The following is a 23602-nucleotide window of genomic DNA, read 5'->3' as shown; positions in this document are numbered from 1 at the left end:
GTAGACTAGACTGGTATGGAAGACTAAAATCCAAATTCCAGACGTTATTCCAGACAGCACACCAGTACAGAAAAGTTCTACACAGCATTTACTGCAAGGACATGAAATCCACCATAGCAGAACAGACCAGTGATCCATCCATTCTAGCATCCTGTCTCTCGCAATAGCTTGTACAACATCTGATACTCTGAAGTCAGTCAGCAAATCACCACCCCAAGTTAACACAAGCAGTCAGGCATTATTGTATCAATACAGCACAGAGCTGGAATGAAAAGAAAGGAGAAGAGAGTATTTCTAGCACAAAAATACCCAGATTTTCAAAAAATTCAGAATTCTCTGGACACTCTCTTTTCTTTTGCCATTCCCTCTCTCATTCTGAATGTATCAAAATCCGTACTTCTTAAATTTGTCATTCAATGTGATGAAGCTGGGGTGCTTGCAAAGGTGTGTAAATATACAGGAAGCTTAAACCAGGCTAATAAATCTTTAGAAGATTATTTCTTCATTCTTCACTAGATTTTCTGGCAATAAAAAAGTCAGATTTCCAGACAGTAAATCTAACACTAGATATCCCTTTACTAAAGCATGGATCATCTCTGAATTTAAGTCAAACAGTAGTCAAAATTCAGATGTGTAGTCCAAATAAGCTCAGATATAGGGAATTAGCAAAAAATAAACAAGCAAAACCCCACTTTAAATGCTCTGAGTTTCTCAGACATGCTGAACAGCTAGAGGCAATCAATATACAATGTCAGCAGAAGAACGATTTGTTAATTTGAATTACTGACTGAAGCAGTGGGGTAAGGGGTGGCATTTACAAATCAAGCAAGGCCTGACCATATTCTAGCAGTACAGGGGTGAAGGTGGAGACAAAACTGGAGGGAAAAAAGAAAGATTTACGGCAGAAGGCTTTTTTTTCTTTCTTTAAAGGTTAGTGGCAGTACTAAAACCCAAACAAACGCTTATTTTTTTTGCCAAACAGAAAAGAAACCTCTCTTTCCAATGTGTTTCTAATACAGACCTCTGGCATTCATTTATCCTTTGTAACAATCAAGTAAGTATTTTGTCAACTTTTAAAAAATGTAGTTGAGTAAATCAATGGCCTTAGCAGGAGAGACCTAATACAGAGCCAGTTTTTCCAGACTAGTGAAGGAACGCTGGCTCAAGTTTGGATGGGAGGAGGGGAGCAAACATGGCTTTAATCCATCTTTGTGCATAAATTACAGCAGCACTTTTTCTGTCATTCCCCAAGCTAGCATCAACATGTAAAACAGATTGCAGCTTAGTTTTCAGGGGTTTTCTGTGTTTGTCAGTTAAGCTTCTGCAACTGAAGCTGCAAAGACTGGTGCTAATCTTGAGGAAGCTGCATTTCATAACTCTAAATTTTTAAATGAGGTTTTTTAAGAAAGAAAAACATGCATTTTATAAAATGTATGTAAAACAAGGTTTATATGTATATAAACAATATTTTTTCATGTATATAAAACAATATTTTTAGGTGTCTATCCTGAAGAACTTAACCCTGCAAATTTCAATAGTGTATGCTGCAGTAAATAGGAAATCCTGGAAATAAAATGGAACACATTATCAAATGTATATGGATTAAATACTAATAGTGTGCATTGCGATTTAGTCTAAAATTGCTATTTCAATTAAAAAATACCCCAGCCCAAACCAATTCTAGCCTATACTCTACAACAGACATTGAAAAGTGAGGCCTTGGTACTGTTTTAAGACCTAAATCGCCCTCTGTTACAAAACCTCTTATGGTGAGAATACAAGGTAAGTAAAATATTGTGTGTTTCCACTCCTAATTGTGCCATATTTTTCATTAAACCAATCATAAATATTCTGAAAGGAAACTTCTTTGTATTATGAACAAAAATGTTTCTTAAAGAAGATAGAGGGCATAACTCTTGATGGTAGATAGATAATATCTTAATTTAATATACAGATTTATTTTCTGTTTGTTCTACAGTAAAATAAAACTACGTCTACAAATTGGTTAAAAAATTGCACACTAAAATTGCAATTATTGTCCTGGCAAAAAGAACTCAGCATTAGCACCCAATGTTCCCACAATATTTAAGTGGCCTCAGTGACAGTTTTCTGAAATTCAGAATTGGGAACAGATTACAGTATCTGACTTACATAAAACAGGCTGTACTTTAAACGATTAGCACTGAATTCTGGGAGTTTTTTGTCTGCAGAACCAATAAATTAATAAAAACAGATCTAATCCCTTCAATTTCTGCTAAAATCAGGTGATCTGATCTATGTAAAGCATCATTGTGCAGATCAAGATATTTTATGACCAAGAAAAAGATACATTTAAAAACTTTCTGAGACACACAATATTTTAAAACAGTGCCTTTAAAGTACGCATGTCATTACATTAATTTGAATTAGTTTTAATCCTCATTATCTTACATTTGGTTTTTTACAAATAACTTAGAGGACAATAGTTTCGACAATACTAATAATTGCACAATATGGACATGAAGCCATCCATTAAGCAAGACATGAAATACCTTTTTGTTTAAAATAGAAGACCTTGACTGCCACAGTTTTCACAACAACCTTTTGTGCAAATTGGAGGGTATTTTCAGGTATTGACTTTTTCATTTTGATTTTAAAAAAAAGTCTATTTTTTCTATACCTCAAATTAACCAACATTTAGAACAGTTTAGACTCAACAAAGGTAAGTAACCAGAAGAATTTTAGACTAAAAAACCATGTGAAAAACTACCACCTCATTCCAAATTCCCATTTTGCTCATTCTTTCTTGTCCCACAGTATATCTGAAAGCTGAATGGATTTATGTTATTTCAAATAAAAAGAAAGACCAAGTTTCAGAGTCTAGACATACTTGCAAAAAAACTTATGTGACTTACTTACATTTGTTGCTTAGTTACAGCTGTGACAGCACTCCACAGGGAAGGAAAAAGCTGATCTCTTCCAAAGATTAGGAAGCTTTACCTTTCACATGTAACACCTTACATTCCACCCAGGAAACACTGCAGTGGTTCAGTTATGAAGCACTGGCATCACGTGCTATTAATTAAATGAACTATGTAGCATGCTAGCAGTCTCAGTCAAATTCTGAAAGGCTGCAGAGTGCATTACTGAGAGCAGATAAAGGCCAGTGATGAGATCTGAATTCTGAAGAAGAAATCCTAAACTTCTAGCCAGGTGCAGAATGAAAGAAAAATTACTGGGCTTCACTGTAACACAAACTCTAAAATCAACTGGGGGTCTACTTGCAGCCTTGACTTGTGAACTGATGGGATTAATAACAGACCAAATCCTTCTACCGAGGATGATACAGATTTTGGCTGATTCCCTGGTGGTAGTAATTTTAATGCACTTCACATAATCATGTCCATCTGGTAAGGAAAAACTTTCACATATTAATATTTCAGTTTCTACACTGAATATTGAAGGTCCAACAGAATGAGTCTGGCATCTTCCATGAAGTCAAAATTGAAGAAATAACAATGTAAAACCATATTTATCAGAACTCAGATTACCAGCATGGAAATAGTTTTTATGCAGGAACAGAATATTGCCTCAATGCAATGTTCATATTTATAGAATCATAGAATGGTGTGGGTTGAAAGGGACCTTTAAAGGTCACCCAGTCCAACCCCATTGCCACCCCTCTGGGCAACATGTTCTAGTGCCTCTACCCTCTAAGTAAAGAATTTCTTCCTAGTATCTAATTTAAATTTCTCAATTTAAAATAATCACCCCTCATCCTGTCCCAACCTGCCCAAGTAAAAAGTCACTCTCCCTCTTTCTTTTAATCACCCTTTAATTACTGAAATATCTATCACAATAAGGTCCTTCCAGAGCCTTCTGTTACCTAGCCCAAAAACCCCAGCTCTCTCAGCCTTTTCTCACAGGAGAGATATTCCAGATATCATTTTTGTGTTCCTTCTCTGGACCTGCTCAAAAGAATCCATGTACTTCCTGTGCTGTGACCCCAGAGCTGGATGCAGTGTTCCAGGTGGGGTTTCAGCAGAGCAGAGCAGAGCAGAGAGGCAGAATCCCCTCCCTGGCCCTGCTGCCCACACTGCTCTGGATGCAGCCCAGGACACGTGTGGCTCTCTGGGCTGGGAGTGCCCATGGCTGGGTCATGTCCAGCCTCTCAGCCACCAGCACCTCTAAGTCCTTCTGGGCAGGGCTGCTCCCAGTCTGTGCTCTTGTCTGGGATTGCCCTGGCCCAGATGCATCACCTTGGCCTTGTTGAACTTCATGAGGTTCACAAGAACCTGCTTCTCAAGGTTGTCCTGGTGCCTCTAGATGGCATACCATATTTCTGTAGTGCCACCTGCACTGCTCAGCTTCCTGTCACTGCAAATGTACTGAGGGTGCACTTGTTCCCACTGCCTCTGACACCGATAAAGATACTGAAGAGCGTCAGTCCCAAGAAGTGAATTAATGGGGATGTCTTTTCAATCAATCAAAAAGATAACCCATCATGATTTCCTAACCTATGTGTCTTCCATGCCTCATAAAGTTCTGCAAACTTGACTGGTTTTGTGTGCAACGTATGGTATTTTAGTGGTATGGAGTGATGAGAATTTTGATTTTTCAGTTACTTGACAAGGACAATTAAGATTTAAGCTCAAGAATGTTGAAGAATACTGAAGTTGATTCCTGAACCTTTTTGTGCATTTTGTCTATGAGACTGTATAAATAATGGAGATCCTACATAGATATATGCTAAATTGACTCGGCAACCAGGTGAGTTTTCAAAAAGTAATGTGGTGGCTTCCTTACCACAGAAAATTCTACCAACTCAAAAGTTGTCATAGCACTAGATATACTTCAGTATGCCAGTAAATCCTGTAGTTTCAGGAAGCCTCCACTTGTTTTAAAAGATCAGAGGGAGAAGACTTTAAATCCAGATTTAGGTTAAGGACATGACATGTATATTTATAGCAGAGAATCCATTCCTTCCACAAAAAACAATATTCCATATAGGAAAGTGTAGATGTATTTCTTACATTTCACAAGCATGTAAGATTCCCAAAAATTCAGCTGGAGAGTCCTGTTTTTAGCAGTAGACAGCCATAGTTTCATGTCAAAGTGAAAAGCTGAATGTAATAATGGTTGGTTAGTTAATTTCCACTTATGATTATGCTGGAGAAGAATATAATTACAGAACATATGTATAATATGAAGTTTTGAATGTTTATTGGAGTATTCAGAATTCATGTGATTTTGGCAAACAGGAGTAGCAGTATGAAAAATGGGATACATTTAAAAAGTGTAATGGCTAAATTCCAATAAGAGTGATCAACAGTATGGGTACAGGACAGAACTAAGTTAGGCAACCATTCAGTAGGAAAGGATTTGTGGCTTAGAAAGGAATGGAAACCAGGTATGAAAAAAACAGCACCAAAAAGGTAATACTTCCACTCAACACAGACAGACTTAGCTGAGTGCTGTATCTAGTCTCAGATTTCACATCTTGAAAGAAGCACTTGGAACTCTTAGAATTACTTGATCGAAGGGTGTTTTATAGTACTAAGTATCACTCTTATCCTGTTTGAAGAGGAATATTTTGCACGGATTAACTGAAACAGTTTTTGAATGTACTTGATTGCATCAGAATTTTTTTATCCCATTGCTGGATTCTATCTATGAAAATACTTTGTCACATTCACAGGATCTGCATCACTAGCTTCATTATCTGCAGTTGCTGTAACATCTTCTGGAGTGAAATCTGTGTTTGACTACAGTTGCAACTATTTGTTATTATCATCAGAACCCTAAAGTGTCACTACTGCCTGAATGGGTATCACATGCATGCAACTATATGTGGTACAGTAGGTCCTACACAAGATGAGCAGCAGCAGTGATCTGAGTAAGTGTAGCCTGTGCAGTATTTTCTCATTCAAATTCAGGCCTATTGAGTAATCCAAGTGGCAAGTATCAAGTAGATTCCAGCTGGGTCTTCTGTTGTGACACACTCAGTTTTTATAATATTAGTCTCTAAGCAAATGATACCTCATTGCCAATGTGATTGACCTTACCTACATTTTTGGGATAAGTCTTCTTGGTTAAGATTCTAAGCCAAGAATGTAACAGAATTCTGACAGATAATCTCTACCTACCTCTGCAGCACTCTAGACAACTTTTAAGAAAAAAAGAATATAGTAATGTATCTGAGTCCTTCTTATTTGGATTGTAAGCAAATAGCAAACAGCTAGTGATCAAATAGTACTGAGAACATCTAACAAATCATTAAGAGGAAAGCACAAGCACTAGTTGTCAACATGAAGCCACAAGAAAAATAATGGCTGAAAGAACTGAGATCAAGAATGTCTTTCTAAGGTACCCAGATTCTGTAAAATTGTGTCCACTTACTTATTATCAGACATTTTTATTCTTTGACCCCTTCTTTGAACAGAATGTTTATGATGGTATTTTTTAAATCTGTAAGGGAAATTGGATTTTGATTGCTGCAGACAAATACAAATAATTATTCTCACAGAGCAGTAGAGGTTACAATAAAATGTCTCAGCAAAGATTCTCACATCCCACATTAAAACTTAGTCTTATGCATTTCTCTTCAGCACTCCTCACAACATTTCCTCAGATGTGTTCTTAGACAGTAAAGTCTGGTAATAATTATCAAACACCATACACACTGTTTACAATAGAGTCATATTTCTTCCTTTTTTATTGCATAAAAAGTAGAATGCTGCTGAAAAGTGCCCAAATGTCTACTATGTGCCATGCCAATACAGCAGCTCAGCCAAATATGCAGAGAGAAGTTTGCCAAACAAAAGAAAATATAACAAATTGGTAATGGTTTCTATCTTGACAGAGAATGAAAATCATACCTCAATGTGTGGCCACTCATGGACACATAAAAATGTCTTAGAGGCAATCATTTTACCTCAGATAACATACCCTGACAGTAGAGCAAAGCATAGTGGCAGGCTTTCCCTTCCCATAAAAACAGCAACCATGACCTACAAAATGGCCTGGAGGAATCACGTTCTTTGTGTGTATCATATATGCATACGCCATACATTATATTTCATAAAAATCAAATGAAGTTACTGTCTTTTGAGAAGTAGATTCAAATTAAGAAAGAATTTTAAAATGCAAAGTCACTATATTTTTCTCAAATAATCCTATTTGAGAATGTAAACACTTAATCCAAAATATGCAATTTAACTTTCCAACTGCTTCACACAATAATTAATAGCTTTCAGAAGATTTCATTGCTTTGTTAATGTGGTTTATAGCCAATGTGTGCAACATACATTTTACAATTTACTTGGCCTCAAAGTAAATTATTTGAAAACAAACTGCCTCATCTGTCTGTAAAGTTAACATGAACACTTGCATTAGCTGCAAACCTAATGATATTAATTATTAGTCTAATATGTAGTTTCATATTATTTTAGGTATTTGTTTTAATGCAATTCTGAGTGTAGTATTGTCTTCTGAACAAAAAACAACTTCATAACCTGAAATTACAGCACTTCTTAATTGAGTAGGAATGACAGTGGATAGCATTGCTGATGATTAGATATCAGTAGTTGCTCAAAAGGAAATAGGAAAAATATGTTTGAATTCTATAAAAGTATTTAAAAGGCTGGTCGTATTACTGTGACAAGAAAATATCTGACATGAAGATCAAGTTCATAAAATGTTCATACAAAGGCCAGATAAAGGAATCATATAGTGGACATGGGAGGTTTAGTCCAGATATTTCAAAGTATTTCTTTACGAAGAGGGTGGTCAAACACTGGATCAGGCTTCCTAGAGAGGAGATCAATGCCCCCAGCCTGTCAGTGCTCAAGAGGCAATTGGACAATGCCCATAACAACAAAGCTTTTGGCCAGTCCTGAAGCTGTCAGGCAGGTAGACAGGATGATGGTTGTAGGTACCTTACAAATGAAATAATTGCTCTATAATTCTTGGAGGACATAGAAGCACTTTGGTAGCTCAGAAGGATCTCAAAATATCAGTGAAATCCAAGGATCTCAAAATTTATATTGCATGCTATCTCTCATCCTCAAAGAGCCTGAGGTAGGAAAAGACATAATGAAGGAAGAAAACACTGTTTGAAGAAGCAACAAAATAATTTTAAGTCATCTGATATTCAGAAATACCGGTTGTCCTAAAATATTTGCCATGAATTTTGTTAAAGTTTCTATTTTATTGGTAATTTTGCTGTAGCTCCAATGGCTTATACACATAACTGTGAAAAAAACTGTAGGCAGAGACAGCCTATTTTGCTGGACCAGCTGTACTGTTTGCCTTGTAAATGGAGATGACAGATCCATACAAAACTTTTTTGCTAGGATTTCTTTTATTTTTTCCAATTTTATGCATTTTTGCATTATGCTTACTTTTATGAGCATTTAATAGCATGCAGCCTAGAGCTTCAGGATCACACTTCAAATCATATTGATTTTTATCCCCTTGATTACCTAAGGTGGGTAGTTTGCATGAAAAATGAATATGAGACAACAGGGTACACACTGATTCCTTGACTGGAAGGCATTAAGGCAGTAACTTCTGCAGTGCTTTATCAACTTCAGTAATACCCCACTGCCTTGGGGTCACCCTACACTTCAGATTAGTCAGACTATCTTAACCTCATCCATCATTTGAAAATACTTACCACGCTCAACACACAGTTTTAGAAGGATTTAAAACTACAGAACGCTAAATGTCATCTACTCTCATGACATATTTTTAAGAGTGCTAAACCAGAACCTTTTAGCTGACTCCTAATGGAGCATCTGCCTTCACATTTGGTGTTTTCTGCTACTCAAATTCATGCATACCAGTGCGACTATGTTAGTACAGCAGGATTTGTGTTGGTAAACACAGAAATTCAAAGAAAAAAACCTCACCATCCTTCGTCATTATCTACGTCAGGTTCGGAAAGCTCATTTTCAGGAGTTTCTTCAATTGCCTGGGTTAACTTCATTTTAAATCGATCTAACAATGCCAGTGTCTGAAATGAAACACATGGTTTTAGAGAAATTGTATATTTCTACACACCAACAGCCATATAAAACATTTTTATTATTTTGAGAAAAAGTACAATGAGAGTGATGTTTCATATAAATTTGGAAGAAACGCTTTATAGAGAGGCAAGTGAGAGAGCAAGAGGTGATGGTGGGTATGAGAGCAGGACTGCAAGGAAAGCCCTGAAGGAGTGAGTGGGCAGGCAATGCTAAGGCAACAAGAGCAAGCAGGAAGGGGCCTGCCAGGTGTGAAAAAGCACTTCTCTCACCATCTAGTGAAATAAACAGGAATATTTAAGGAACAAATACTTTAACTAACTGTAGTTACCTAGAGAATAAAACAGCTGATGAAATAACACTGCTGACAATTAATTTTACTTTTAGGGCATGCTACTGTCCCCTTTTAAAGTAATCTACTCTATAAATTACAAACCATTCAAGCCTTGAAGACCCAGTTTAACTGATACTTATTATATACTTTATGTTGATGATCTTTTAAATTATGTGTGGACATTGAAAAAACTCAAAGTTTTTCTCTAAAAAATGAACCAGCTTAACTAATTCTGCAGATACAGGTTCTTATGCTGCACATAAAAAGCTCATACTCCTTTAAATCTGCTGTTTTATTCTCTAACGGACATTGCCTGATCTTCCAGAGACAATGAAGTCACCAAATCTCAGATGACACCTGAAGACCATACCATAGTTCTTGTTCCTGATCATCTCAAATGAGAGTTTGATTATACAAAAGTCATATGTCAGAGCTCTTTGATGGTAGAGGGGGGGCTCTTAAAAAAAAGCAAAGAGCTTATGAATACTTTGCACAGCCCACAGCTTTTTTTTTTTTTTCTGATATTTGAGACATTCCTGAAAATGAAAGCATCAGGGAATAAGTGCCCAACTGAATTTATGTGGCAGGCTACATTTGATTTGTAGGTGATAGGCAGGCAACCTATGTTGTAAAACACCTCTGTATGGCTGTGTAGTTTTGTTTAGTCAAGTTTTTCAAATTTAAAAGAATAAAAACTAAACAAGAATAGAAAACAGAAATAGGAAATACCAGAAGTGTTCACTGGAATCAAATTTCCTTCTGGGAGCAATCTTAACTTGAGGAGTTTCCTGGCTTTTGAATTCTTTCAAAAACATATTTTAGCACTGCCAAGGGCAGATTTTGGACAACTTTTATTGCATTTACTTTCTTTTTTTTTGTCTATTCTTCTGTTTAAGGTGAGAAAGAGGAAAGTTTTGAGGATATTTGGGCCAGCAAATCATTCTAGTTCTATAGCTTTCCATGTTATTGTAAACAAACACTGTACTTGCAACACCTGAGACAGCAAATCTTTGCTGAGGTCATCAGAAGGAAACAAACTAAAAACTGACCCTTTTAATACAAAACTGTGACCAAAAAAAGCCACATTCCTTGTGTCTTGTCTAATTTTCTCTGGCGACAGCATTCCTATGAATAGACCTAATGACAGAATAATTTTGAAATACCATTTTTGCAGTGAATCACTAGAATGTGATTGTGCTTTGAATAACTTTATAATTTGACTCTTGCTAAAAAGGAGGGCCAGGACTTCCATTATCTAGTATTTTAGGGAAAGATACCTTTTCTCCCCCTTCCTTAACTACTGCACTGAGGATGGAAAATGGTATTGTACTGTAGGATAAGTTACAAGGGGTGTGAGACAAGAAGAGGCTCTTCACAAGTGAAATGAATTACAAAGAACTTGATTAATTATTGTTGAATAGTTGCCAGCAGGGTTACATAAATAAAAATTAAGATCTCCTAGAATATATAACCCTATCATCTCATGTTGTTTTCCGGAGATGTCCAGGAGAGGGCTGATATAAATTCATTAGACATGGCTTTAAGTCCCTTGATCCATGCTGCCAACAGAGCTTCACTACTCTTTGATTCAAAGATAATGGGATTTTGAATGTACAAAGTTTCCATAAACTTCTTAGTTTAGGGCTAAATCAGCTTGCTGCATATATAAAGGTTTGCCAAATGCTGCTTTGAAATTACTAAGCCTCAAGTTTCTAATCTCTTCTAGATTCAACATGTGAACAGGAACATCTTCGTAGCTGAACTGACATGCACTTACAAACCAGTGTGTTTGATGTACAACACAGATTTTAAGTTGATGGTATTTCCACTTCATAGGCAGTTTCATATATTTAACCATTTCAGACTTTCCTATTTTAGGAAAAACAAATGCCTTTGTAAAGCAAACCTTACTTTGCTGATATTTGCTTACAGACATGCTGATTGTGAATAATAATTTTAATTATATTTAAAACAGCATCTCTTTTTACAGTGCTTATAAACCATTTCTTTCATTTCACAACAAGAAGTATTGATGAATTTAACATTTTTAACCTTAATTTTAAATGTTAAAAACCAAATGCCAAATATGTAAACTTCAGTCCCAGTGTTATCTTACGTCAAAGAAAGCATAAGGTGAAGAAATGCGAATTCTAAAAAATGTAATCAAGGACACCTCTTCATGACTAGCATTTCCTTTCAGAAGATTTTAGCAACTAAACTGGAAGCCCTTTCAAATACACATTGAAAATTCACTTACCTGTCCACCTGGGTAATTAAATATTTATTTTTATGAATAATAAATTTCTTTTAATAGAAAATGAAATAACAGATTTTAAAACTCTGCTTTTATACAAATGAAGAGATAAACATATTAAAAAATGAACATAATTCATTTTCTGGATTTTTGTTGCTCAGGCTATCAAACTATTACCTGATCTTCACGGGAAACTCCTTTCTTTGGCTGCTGCTTTCGCTTGTCTTCATATTTTCTCTTCTCCTGAAGGTATTCTTCAACAACACTGTTTGGAGCAAGTTCCTCCTCTGAATAAGGAAACATATTTGGTTAAACAAATTTAGTTTGGTTTCATGATTTAGTGTCTTTTTGGAGATAAAATACCAAGCAAAACACTCCCATAAAGCATTTCAGTTGTACTGCTTTCTCAGCAGGAGAATGATTTGCTACTTGCTGAAATGAAAAACACAACACTGCACTGGGCAGAGAATGAGTCAAAAGATTTTTGTTTCAATTATATTTTACTATGGAGCCAGGGAAAGCAGGATAACAGAAATAAAAACTCTGATGGAAACTGTTGAAATTCCTTTAACCAGATGACCTTAATTTCTGAAGATCTTTCTTGTAGCAGTTGAAATGTTATGTGTATTACTATTCTGTGACTGTTTGTTCAAAAGTAAACAAATACAGTTTATAGAAAATGTCAAAGTCTTCCTCTTTTGTAGGCTGAAGTAGCCACAAATCAAGTCCTTGATTTTGCAATATGGAAAAAACTCAGTAACATTTAAATTCTTAACAGAGTCCATGTTGTCAATCAGGAACAAACTCTTTTTTATATAACTCTTCAGGAATAAAACCCTTTTTTATAAAGTGATACATGGATGAGTCAAGAGCTACTCTGTCTTTTTTTGACAGGGTCTGCACTGCAGAGTATTCACTGTCCCATTAAATTATTAATGAACAAACGATTCATTAATAGTTTAATGGGACAAAAACTGAACTGGAAAATTGATCAACACCATACTTTCACTTTATTTTCTTCTTCTTGAACAGCATTAAGATATTGTACACATTGATTTAGTATACTTAAATTTTATGTACACATATTTACACAATTGTTATTCCTGGTAACAAACAGAAGAATAAACCTCCTGGATGTCCAGTACAAATTATGAACATTTGCAAATGAAAACAGTTTTGGAGAAAATTGTTTCAAGAAATTTCAGGATATATGGCCTGGTGAACTGTAAATCTAAATGAATTTGTTGTTACCAGTTTTTTTAGATGACTGCTGACAGCTATACAGAAAAAGTTTCTGATTCCAAACTAAATTTCTCTTGCAACTCAAGTTTTCTATAAAGTTTATCAACACAGCCCTTTGTAATAAAACAAAATAAATTTGTAATTATATATCTACATGTAAAATATTTATTTATGTATTTCTACAAATAAAATATCTTATTTCCTTTTTATCTTAATTTTTACATTACATTTGAACAACATTTAAACCCTTTCTACATTGTATTAAAAAGGTACCAGGGAAAATAATCAAACATACTCAATACAAGTTAGAGCTGGGGTTTTTTTTTCTGTTTTCCAGTTGATATGTTGGATATAATCATTAACAGAGTATGACAGGTACCAGCAAGACAAAGAAAGAAAAATCCATCTTCCAGAATGACCAAAATAGATAAATGCATACACACACACATTTAGGGATGATTAAACAGCTGCATGAATGAAATCAAATCTGCCATAAAATCTAATGCAGCATAACATCGGATGAACCGAGCAGAACAGAAGTTCATGAAAAAAACTATCACATATAATGAAAAAGCTCAGTATTTCCCCCTATTATGTCATTCTCTTCTACTAATTAAAAATCTTGTTCTTAATTCAAGACCAACCCCTTGTCAAAATAATGCATTTGTTTTAGTATAAATGCATGTATCTAAGGTGTTGACTATCTGGAAACAACATAATGTCTTCTTTTACTAACATTTAGCCCATAGATAAATAATTTGAAGTACAAAACTATCTGCTTCCTTATAAAAAATGACCTTTCAGGTGACATATAGCTAAATGAGTGCTTTGAAGGGAATCACATTTACCTCATGATGAATATAATTGCCCATCTATGATAAGCAAAAGAACTGAGAAGAGTGCTCTTGAACATATTTGAAAATGCCAGTCACAAAATGGCCACAAACATTTAAACCTGAAATCCACCTTTTGATATACATAGGCTGAATTAAAAAATGTGATCCTCAGTCATAAAGGTCTTTTGACTAAAATTTAGTTTAATTCAGCTCAAATACAATTTTTTTACAAAAAGGGTAAAATTCCCCTGAAGCTGTGTGTTTGTGTGTTTTTATCACACTCCTATGTGTGCCACTTACTGTTAATACAAGTAATTTAAATTTCAGTTAAAGCCTTCTTTTGATATTATTGTTTCTTGAGTCTTTGCCTGTCAGAGGCTTTCTAATCCTCAACTTCATGCTCTCTGCCTCCTAGGAAAGCCTTTTTATAACTCAGACAAAAGATAATCAGATCCACTTGAACTAACTTCAGAGTGACTCAACCAAAAGAGCTGTGCCCTTGTACACATCATATTTTTCCAACTTTCGTTGAAGTTACTTAAAAACATGCTTGTATTTCTTCATGAAGTCCTACAACTTATCACACAACATTTAAAGCAAGCAACAAAACAGGAAGGACTTTCAAGAGCCCCTAAGCCAATGGGTTATTAACATTTTAAAACTTGAAAACCCCAACGATTACAAAACCACAGAGTACATTTTAATAGAAATTATATATTCAGTTTTTGATAAGCCGGAATTATTTGATAAAATTACTTTGTGTCTGACTGGTAACTAGCAAGCAAGGAAAAAATTCCAGAAGAGAGAGACTTGGTGGGAAGAAGCCTTTTTAAATGTAAAACTAGATTGCTGCCTACTACTTCATATCTCCCAGTCTGCAACCCAGATTCCCTGCAAGTCTTTTGCAGCTGAATTGAAAATAAGAGGAACAACAGCACGGTATGATGGACTTGACCTTCCTATCAAGCTTTACAAATTTGGGTCCAGCTTGCTCATTCAGCAAAAGTACAAGGATCATGACTTTGATATTAATCTCCTTAATCTAAGAGGATTTATTCAGACAAAAATTAATGAAAAATGGTATGGATACACAGAAGTAAAATAACAATTAAATTCAATTTAGGTATCACAAGATGCAGAAGATCATTTAAGTTACAGGAATCTTGTTCCCTAGAAAGATCTCACCCCAAACCAAGTGTAAATAGCATGAAGTAAAGAATTTCTTCTTTAGTTTGAACAAGGTGTTGTGTATATTCCAACAGGAAGGAAGGTGAAGGAAAAAAAAAAAAGAAACTGATAACCTTCCTTACAGAAAATACATTTCATCCTACTGTCATAAGCATTTATAAGTACTCTGCTATTTATGTAAGCTAGCTTGAGTTACCAGCAAGAAAGTCTTCATCTTACTGTGTCAAAATAATTTCTTTCAGACAGATTCTTCTATCCTGAAATTATGGCCAATACATGCCAACATGATGATGTAATCTAACCCAAAACTTTCGGTTTGGGACATGGTTTACAGTGAAAGTCTGAAGCTAAGGAGGAAATTCTGAAGTCTTTAAACCAGAAAGAAAGATATTGATTAAAAAAAAATATGAAAGGCCTTATTTTGCTCACACCTTAAAAAGGAACAGTTCAAATTATGTCTGTTTTTAATTACCAAATGGAGGAAGTATAACAAAGGCAAAATTAGATCCAAGGGCACTGAATTGAAATGTGTGGATGGTTTAGGAATGATCAATTCCTAACAAGAAGTGAAGCAGTGTCAGAACCCCGAATGTCCCTCAGACATTCTTGGATGTTCCGGGCCCAGGTCAGAAGCATTTGAGACCCTGGCATGCAGCCAGAAACCCCTGTGACTTTGAATCTGACCCATGGAACAATTTATCAACCTTGCAGGAAGAACAAGAAGTCACAAAACTTTAGGTATTGTAGCAGAAGTAGTCACAAAGTGAAGGGGAGAGTTTTTGAGTGCTGTACAGGGGGATTTTGAGCCTTGTACAGCAGGGTCTGAATTTTGTACATGGGGGTCAGAAGTTCTAAGATGGAGGGATTTGGGTGTGCCCTGTCCTCCTTCTTTCTCCTTCCTAACCTCCATGTTCTTGGTGATGTTGGCACTCACAGATTGGTTTAGAGTAGAAAGTCACCATTCAATATAGGTAATAGGTATTGGGGAAAATCCATAAACATTTGATACGTAATGTATGATATAAAAAATAGCACCAGCCCCCTGAGAGGTCAGTGTGCCTTTGTCTGACCTGCTGAACGGACCGCAGCAGCTCAGGAAGAAAATCTTTAAGATAACATGCAATAAACCATCTTGAGACCGGACGACTGAGGACTACTGAGTCTTTCTTTGAAGGCACGGGTTGGAGGAGAGACTTTTCCATCTTTCGGGGTCACCCCAATCTAGGGGTGAGCCCTGACAAAGCAGAAGAGAAAGCTTGGTAATTTTAAGCTTAATTTCTGAAGCATCTGGTACTTTTAACAACATACCAAACACTCAACAAAAGATGTATCAGAAGTGTTCTGTTTTCAAAACTGTAATTTTATCCTCCACCAAATGAAACCAAGAAATATGAATTCTAATTCAGCAGCCTGTGGTAGATCAGAAGAGCATGATCACTACTTATGCTCACATTGATATTGCTCTTGAAGACTGGGCTCCATTCCTAGCACTGCAGGTAGTGTAACTTTGCCATAATAAGTCCACCAATTGTGGAACAGATAAGGTACAATTTGACACAAATGAAGGTCTGAGAGTATGCATGCAATTTTCCACAGTACAAACTTTTTTAAACAAACCTTGTAGTAATTACTGTTCTTGTAATTAGAATCTGTATGCAATTCTACAGATTTTATTTCCTTTTAAGAAAGAGATAATGAAGCTGCGCATAAAACACTTGTTGGAAAATGAAGTGAATTTGGTTTCGTGAAAGTATTATCAGAAACACACATGAAGGGTAGAAAAAATACATATTGTGACAGAAAAAAATCCTGATTCTGAAGATTTAATGTAACCATAAAAAAGCAAGAGACTATAGCATTGAAAGGGATCAATGAAAGACTTATGATTTTTCTTTGATGAGATACAGCTAGCATGAAGATATTTACACACACTTAAGTATTTTACATTACAAAACATTCTGGATATGCTAAAGCAATCCCATTAACAATTGTAATGAAATTTTCATATGTAATCATGAGTTTATGCAGAATTGAGATAAGAGGACAAGAAGAATGTACAAAGATGCACATATAAAAAGGCATCCCAGTTTATTTAGCAGGGTTTGTGTATGTTTGAAATGTGGCGGGCCCATAAATTTTCCAGAGAATCCAAAATGTATTCTTTAGCAACTCAGATGACACATTTCATATGATAAAATACTTACTGGACAGAAATTCCAAAAAAGGCATGGCATAGCTAAACTAAATACCAAAGGGTCAAAAAACCTCAAAAAATTCTTGTTTGATGAGAACGTAATTATGATTGAATGTTTTGGTGAATTAAAATAAGAGATCTAAAACACATTCCTGTATTACTTCAGTATATTCCACTTTCAGCTCATCAATATTCAGTTTATATTGCTTTCTTTGGGAATTGTAAGGGTATGCAGTACTCATTTAAAAAATCTTAGTGAGACTAAGAGACTTAGTGAGACTTAGTGAGACTTTTGAATTCTCAAAAAGAGAAGTTGCTTTTGCTCCAAACCAAAAAAAATCATCACAAATTATTAAAGAAATTCCAATATGCCATAATATTTCAGGAATTAAAACAGAATTCCTATTAGAAGTTACAAGTACAGAACTTAGAGACACTTTGGATAATTAATAACCAAAACAAATAACTCACTTCTTCCAGAATTAGGAAAAAAAAATATTACAGCTTTAAATATTATGTATCTGAAACTTAAAATACAGTTCAGCGTGAAGTAGTGTAAAAATTATTATACCAGAAAAACAATATGAAATAATTTTATGCTTGAGAGAATTAGTAACATACTCTCCTGTATATTTTTGCTTAGGACTAGTTCTAGTTACATTTTCTACTTAGGTTTTCTTTGCACCTTCAAGAACTGTTTAGTTAATGTCCCTATAGCTCTGGCCTGCCCAAAATTCTAAAGAGCCACTGTTTGCCAAGTAGTTAGGTAAGAGTCAGGAAATATTTAGCAACTGTGAACAATTGAACAGATTTGCTTACAGAATGAGCTTCCATGGTTGGACTGATAACTAGATTTTCAGTTTGCTACAGTAAAAAAGCAACAGTTCTAAAACAAACTTACTAGTTCATTTAGCGAACTCAAACAATTAAATCTTACAAGTAATTCACAGAGGTTCAAAACACCTATCTGAAAGACCAGAGCAGATTTGCAAAACAGTGTGAACTGCAAGTTTCTAGTAAATGCTTTCTGAACTGTGGTAGGCACATGGTCCTAGTTCAAAATACAGTTAATTTTCAAATGTTGGTGGATTTTGAGTACATGCCTAAGATTATTACTAAAATCAAAGCTGGTTTACAGTGAGGTTTTGTCCTCTTTTCTTCTGCAGACAGAGAGAGAAACGGAAAGAAGTATTCACTTTAGCAGGAAGGGGACTGCACAGGGATGCTGGGTATTAGGGATTCAATGTAAAAAAATGTGAACAGTGGGAGAAAACAGTTTTGCAAAGATGACAGATGGATATTTTGATACAATGCAGCTCTACTGTATATACTGAAAAAAATCTTCCTACTTAATGCATTTATGCTGCAAAGTTCCCAAACCATCAAAATTTGGATTTTGTTATTTTCAGAGTGTACTGAAGGGTCCAAAACCCTATTAAAGTCCCAGACTTCAAGAAAGTATCTTTCCATGAAAGACAGGGCTTAATTCTTTGAGTGCCTCTGACATTACCCAGACTTTAAAATAAAACAGAAATAAAACATAATGTTACACTGCAATCCTCACTTGATTTTGAGAATTTTCTAAACATTTTAATAATTTGATTACCATATCACAATAAAAAACAAATAGAAAATGGCTCAGTACTACATGCCTCAGTAGAATTCTTACCCTTGAATGTTGGTTTTTATAGTAGTTGTTAGGTTTCCCTATTCAGACAGTATTTTACAGCTTTTCTGTTTTCTCATGTATGACAATTAAATTTCACAGTCTACAGATTATTTGTCTGTTTTCAAAAAATGTTCTAACAAGAAAAACTAAAATATTACTTCCTAAATACTTCTACTGTTTAAAACTGACATATAATTCACTGGGCAGATGCTGTATGTCTGAAGCAGATTTCATTGAAGTACATTCCCAGGTTTACTCTACAGAACTTTGAAAATTCAAAAATATATTTTTTGAATATTTGACCAAGGACTTCAAAATGCTGAACTAATTCAGCACTCAAATGATAGTGTTTGATGTAATTTCTGGCATCACTATCACAAATGTCACATAAAAGAAAAACATCTTATTTAAAGTAAGGTCTTGACAGCAGTCTGGCATAGTCAACAATACTATTCACAAACTGGAAGACTGGTTATAATCAAACATGTACAGAGGGAATTATTTTTTTTCTCTGACCTCTTGAAACAATGTAAACGCTTAAATTTTCACTCTCTAGTCTTTCTTAATTAATCTAATATTCAAATACAGATAAAGATCAGGTAAATATAATATGAACAATTTGAACAAGTGATACTAAATGTGATGCCAATACTGATAAAGATCTGTGCAGTAGACTTAAAATAGATGTTTCATGCTGCTGACCCTTCCTTAGCATTCTCTCGGAACAAGACTCAGTCTTGTCCAGTATGACCTAAGCCTTATTGTCACTGTTCTGTGATTTTCAGTGAAATTCTCCTACTATGGCTTGATGTAGTGTTTATTAATCAAGCACAGAATCACACTTATGTGGTTACATAGCCTGTGAACTAACATTTTTTCCTAATGCAGCCAACTCAAAGCCTAGGCAGACACAATGCAAGTGTCTGCACTATCTGCACAGGCATACCTGATACAGCATGACAACTCACTCTCCCATCCCAAACTTCCCAAGAGGATAGGCAGAGAATGGAAAAATCTACTGCTACTTAAACATAAACTTCCTGATGGAAATATTTTTAAAATATGTACAATTTCTTATATGTAAACTAATGTGGAATAGGTAAACTATTGTATGTTTAGCAGACTGTCTTCCATGTTGATAGCTCTACTGTACTGAGGAAAATTCAGGCCAATAAATATAAAATTACTAAGTGCTTTTAACTTTGGGGCAAAATTACTTATTTGGTACAACACTTCTGTCAAAGTTCATTATATTAAAGACAAAGTCTTTCTAAAGTCTATTCTATTATTTCTCAGTTGTAATTTCAGTTTCACAATAAAGGTATGCTTCATTCCTCTGACTTGAGATTTCACCCTTCCATTTCCCTCCCAACATAAATTACACATACCTCCAAGTATCTCCTAATAAACTTGTCCAAATTGTGTTCTGCTAGTTTTGGGTGTTTTTTTCCATTTTAATTGAATTGTTCATTATCCTTTTTGGTGGTACAACACTTGGAACTGAGTGCAATAGTACAACTACACTTTTAAAGGTATTGCATTTGTAGCAACCACCACACAGTGACAGCCACATCAGAGTGTAAATTCATGGTCAGTTTGTTTTCTAGTACAAACCTGAAATCTTTCACTACATTTTCATTAATAATTTTATCCTTCACTACTTGCATCTCATGTAACATCCTTTTAATTTTGCTTTAAATTTTAGAACATGTTTATTTTTAAGATTTTTAGTTAGGTACTCCATTGATTAGGTCAATAGGTTCTTTCCTGCCATCTGTCTTTCTCAACAGGTACTGGAACAGACCCCTTCCTATCACAAAAAGGAAAACCAAGATTATTCCAGATTATTTGTACCATTAGCTGTAGCCTGCAGATTTTCAACTGATTTATGGCCTGCCTGCTATTTATTTCAAAGAAAACAGAAGGCCCCCACCAACCCTGGTATATAAGCTCCCTTTGCTTGAGTAGAAGGTATCCTTCCAAACTGTACCATAGTAGCAATTACTGCCCAAGTATTACTATATTCTGTCACTGTAATGGTGAATTTCCTCAAATTACAAAGTCCACTGACTGGCACCAGAACAGGGATAAGTTTAAGCAATAGTGTTAGAACTGCCATATATGGCACTATTCAAGATAATTTATCATATATGTTCAAAAGGACTACAGTTTACCTTTGCTACACCTCTACTCACAGTTTTTTACATAGCTAGTGACAACATTCATTATTTTTGCCAGTGAGAGCTTATATTCTAGTGATTACTAAAACATTTTCAGAGTCAGCAATTTTTAACATTTGGTGCCAGATTTCATCTGCAGATTCATCATGTATTTTTTACTTTGCCAAAATGCTGATCAAGCTCACCTGTTATTCAAGAGAGTCCACAAATTATTCTAAAAATTACGTTATATTTTACACCACTCTTGTAAACTGTGTTACCTGAATTTTGAAAAAAAATTGTTTTATATTTTCTTTCATATTTCTATGGTATTGAGAACTGAACTAAGAATCCACTCTAAAAGTGTGTCTCGCAACCTCACAGTGTTCAAATACACTTTTTTGTTTCTTCAGTTTGGCCAATAAAGGGTGTTCCATCCTTCTGGACTAAAATGTTCACTTTACATGCTATTATAAATGTAGCAATTTATACACATTTAAAAAGAAACAGAATATAAAAACTGTCTGACAAAGAAGAGGACAGCTGAAGATCCCATTTTGTTAAGGTTTAAGGAAAATAAATATGGTAGTGACTTTGTGAATTTGAGTTCCATCAGTGTCTTACAATACATGAAAGTTTGAAGTTGGTAGCTTTGAATTCAAAGTTACCCGTCTGCATTTAAGAACCTTTCCAAGTCAGAAAGTCAAAAAGACCTTGCAAGTCAAGAGGTCACAGCATGGATGTAACTAATAAACACATAGAAGGAGAAATACTACCTGATTTGAGAACAAATGCTACTTATATAATTTCCTTACATACTGGCATCATTACATTACCACTATCCCTAGGGAAAGAAAAAAAAAATCTACATTTCAACAATCGTCCACATTTATGTACATCTATAAAACACAAAACCAAAAAACCCTTTAAAACCAGAATGTTAAGTGGAGATCTACACAAAACCTCTTACCTTCTTTCTCTTTGGGTTTTAAAGCTCTTTCTTCTTTTTTGTGCTTTGCTTCCAGCAGTTCTCGTTTCAGCTGTCGGGCTTCCTTCCGTAGCTCCTCACTGCAAAGAGAAACATTCACAGGAATATTCTTCTGAGATTTACAACTACTCAGAAGAAACAGAATCAAAGTTAATGGGCATAGATTTTCGATATAAACAAAGGGAAGGTACAGACTCACTGATGCTAAGAACACGGCTTAAAAGTCACTTGGGACCTCAGAAAGTCCATTATTTTCATTAGCAGGGATAACAAAAGAACATTAAGAGACATCTTACTTTAAGACCCCATTAGAAATATGTTACGGAAATGAATAATAGAAGAAGGAATCCCCATTTGAATTTTAACATTTAATATTAACATAAATTTTAACATTTAACATTCTAATTAGCCATGAGAAGCACATGAAGAGAATCTGAAACAGAGGTACTGCCTAATATTATTGCATGTGTTATAAAATTTAGTTTGCTCAAGTAATAAATCTTAGGATTTTTCCTGGATTTTTTGGCTGGACAAACAATGCAGTTGTTCAGTGACAAAGACATGAAACATATGTAAGCATATATTACTAAGATGAAAATTACTTTCATCCTACAAATACCTAATGAGATACCACCAGAAAAAAGAAACTGAAAGAAATGAAAAGAAACTAAAATTTTCAAGTCATTGTGCCAATATAAAATGAAATATTTTTCTTCACAGAATTACAATTTTTAAGGGACCTCCGAAGATCAGACAGTCCAGGTTCCTTGTTCAATTGAGGGCCAAATACAGGAGGATGCTGAGAGCACTGTCCAGTCAGGTTTTGAATATCCAAAAATGGAGACTCCAAAAAGTCTCTGGGCAACTACTTCTTAACCTCCCTCACTGCAAAAAAAGCTCTTCTGTAAATTGAATTTAAATTTTATTTCAGTTCATGCCGATTTGCAACCATCTACTGGTTACCAGTGGGAAAGAACTGATAATTAATTCAAATTTTTCTGATGTTAGAATTTGTACTTTGCACTTTAAAATTTTTTTAGCTTTAAATTAGGTTCTGGTTGATTTAAATTTCATCACAATCAATTAACTGCAGAAATTACTACAATGCAGGAACGTGACATGCAAGCATTTTTCCCCTGCAATTGTTTTATGTACCTGAATTTTCATCTGTAATACCACTATGGACTACACCCTTTTCTAGGCAAAAGACTCGGAACTGTTGGGTGATGACTACTTTTGATTTTCGTTGTCATTTGTGTATATGCACAAATACAGAAACACACTTGCAAAAAGCACTAGCAAAAAACAGTAGCAAAGAAGACTATCACTGTAAAGTTATTCAGCCAACCACATCAGAAGGTCTTTATTTTCAACAGCATGGCAGAAGCTGCGCTAAGCAAGATTAACAGCTTTTACAAAAAACTACAGTTCTACTTTTCTACCTGAAAAGAAAATCATAGGGGAAAAAGAGATAGAGATTTTTGATCCAAGTATCTCCATTGCTTTTCTATAAATTGGGGGTGAAACTGTAAAAAGCTGCATTACAATACTTTATAGTATGCTGCAACATTTTCTTATTGAAGTTGCACAGCAGGAACAACACACATCAATATAAGGTTGTAAGTTTAAAATATTTAGTGACAGACAGTGATAGCAACACAGAGAGAATGGGTTACAAATGGCACTTGGGAATAACAGAGTCTAGCACATCAGAAGTTTCCTGTAAGGGGGAC

At 35.0% G+C, this 23602-nt stretch overlaps 1 protein-coding gene across 1 annotated transcript in view; it reads right to left on the bottom strand.

Annotated features, from left to right (window-relative positions):
• CWC27 (CWC27 spliceosome associated cyclophilin) overlaps window positions 1-23602 on the bottom strand; it is a 97080-nt gene that overhangs the window by 8506 nt on the left and 64972 nt on the right. Inside the window, exons 11-13 of the mRNA XM_038125902.1 lie at window positions 21852-21949; window positions 11771-11880; window positions 8892-8995 (exon numbers count right to left, since the gene is read on the bottom strand). Coding sequence (XP_037981830.1) covers window positions 8892-8995; window positions 11771-11880; window positions 21852-21949 — 312 coding nt within the window. The remainder of the gene's footprint in view (window positions 1-8891; window positions 8996-11770; window positions 11881-21851; window positions 21950-23602) is intronic.

The sequence above is a fragment of the Motacilla alba genome, chromosome Z (assembly GCF_015832195.1).
Source record: "Motacilla alba alba isolate MOTALB_02 chromosome Z, Motacilla_alba_V1.0_pri, whole genome shotgun sequence".
Classification (NCBI taxonomy): domain Eukaryota; kingdom Metazoa; phylum Chordata; class Aves; order Passeriformes; family Motacillidae; genus Motacilla; species Motacilla alba.
This window is presented reverse-complemented; position numbering and strand designations above follow the sequence as displayed.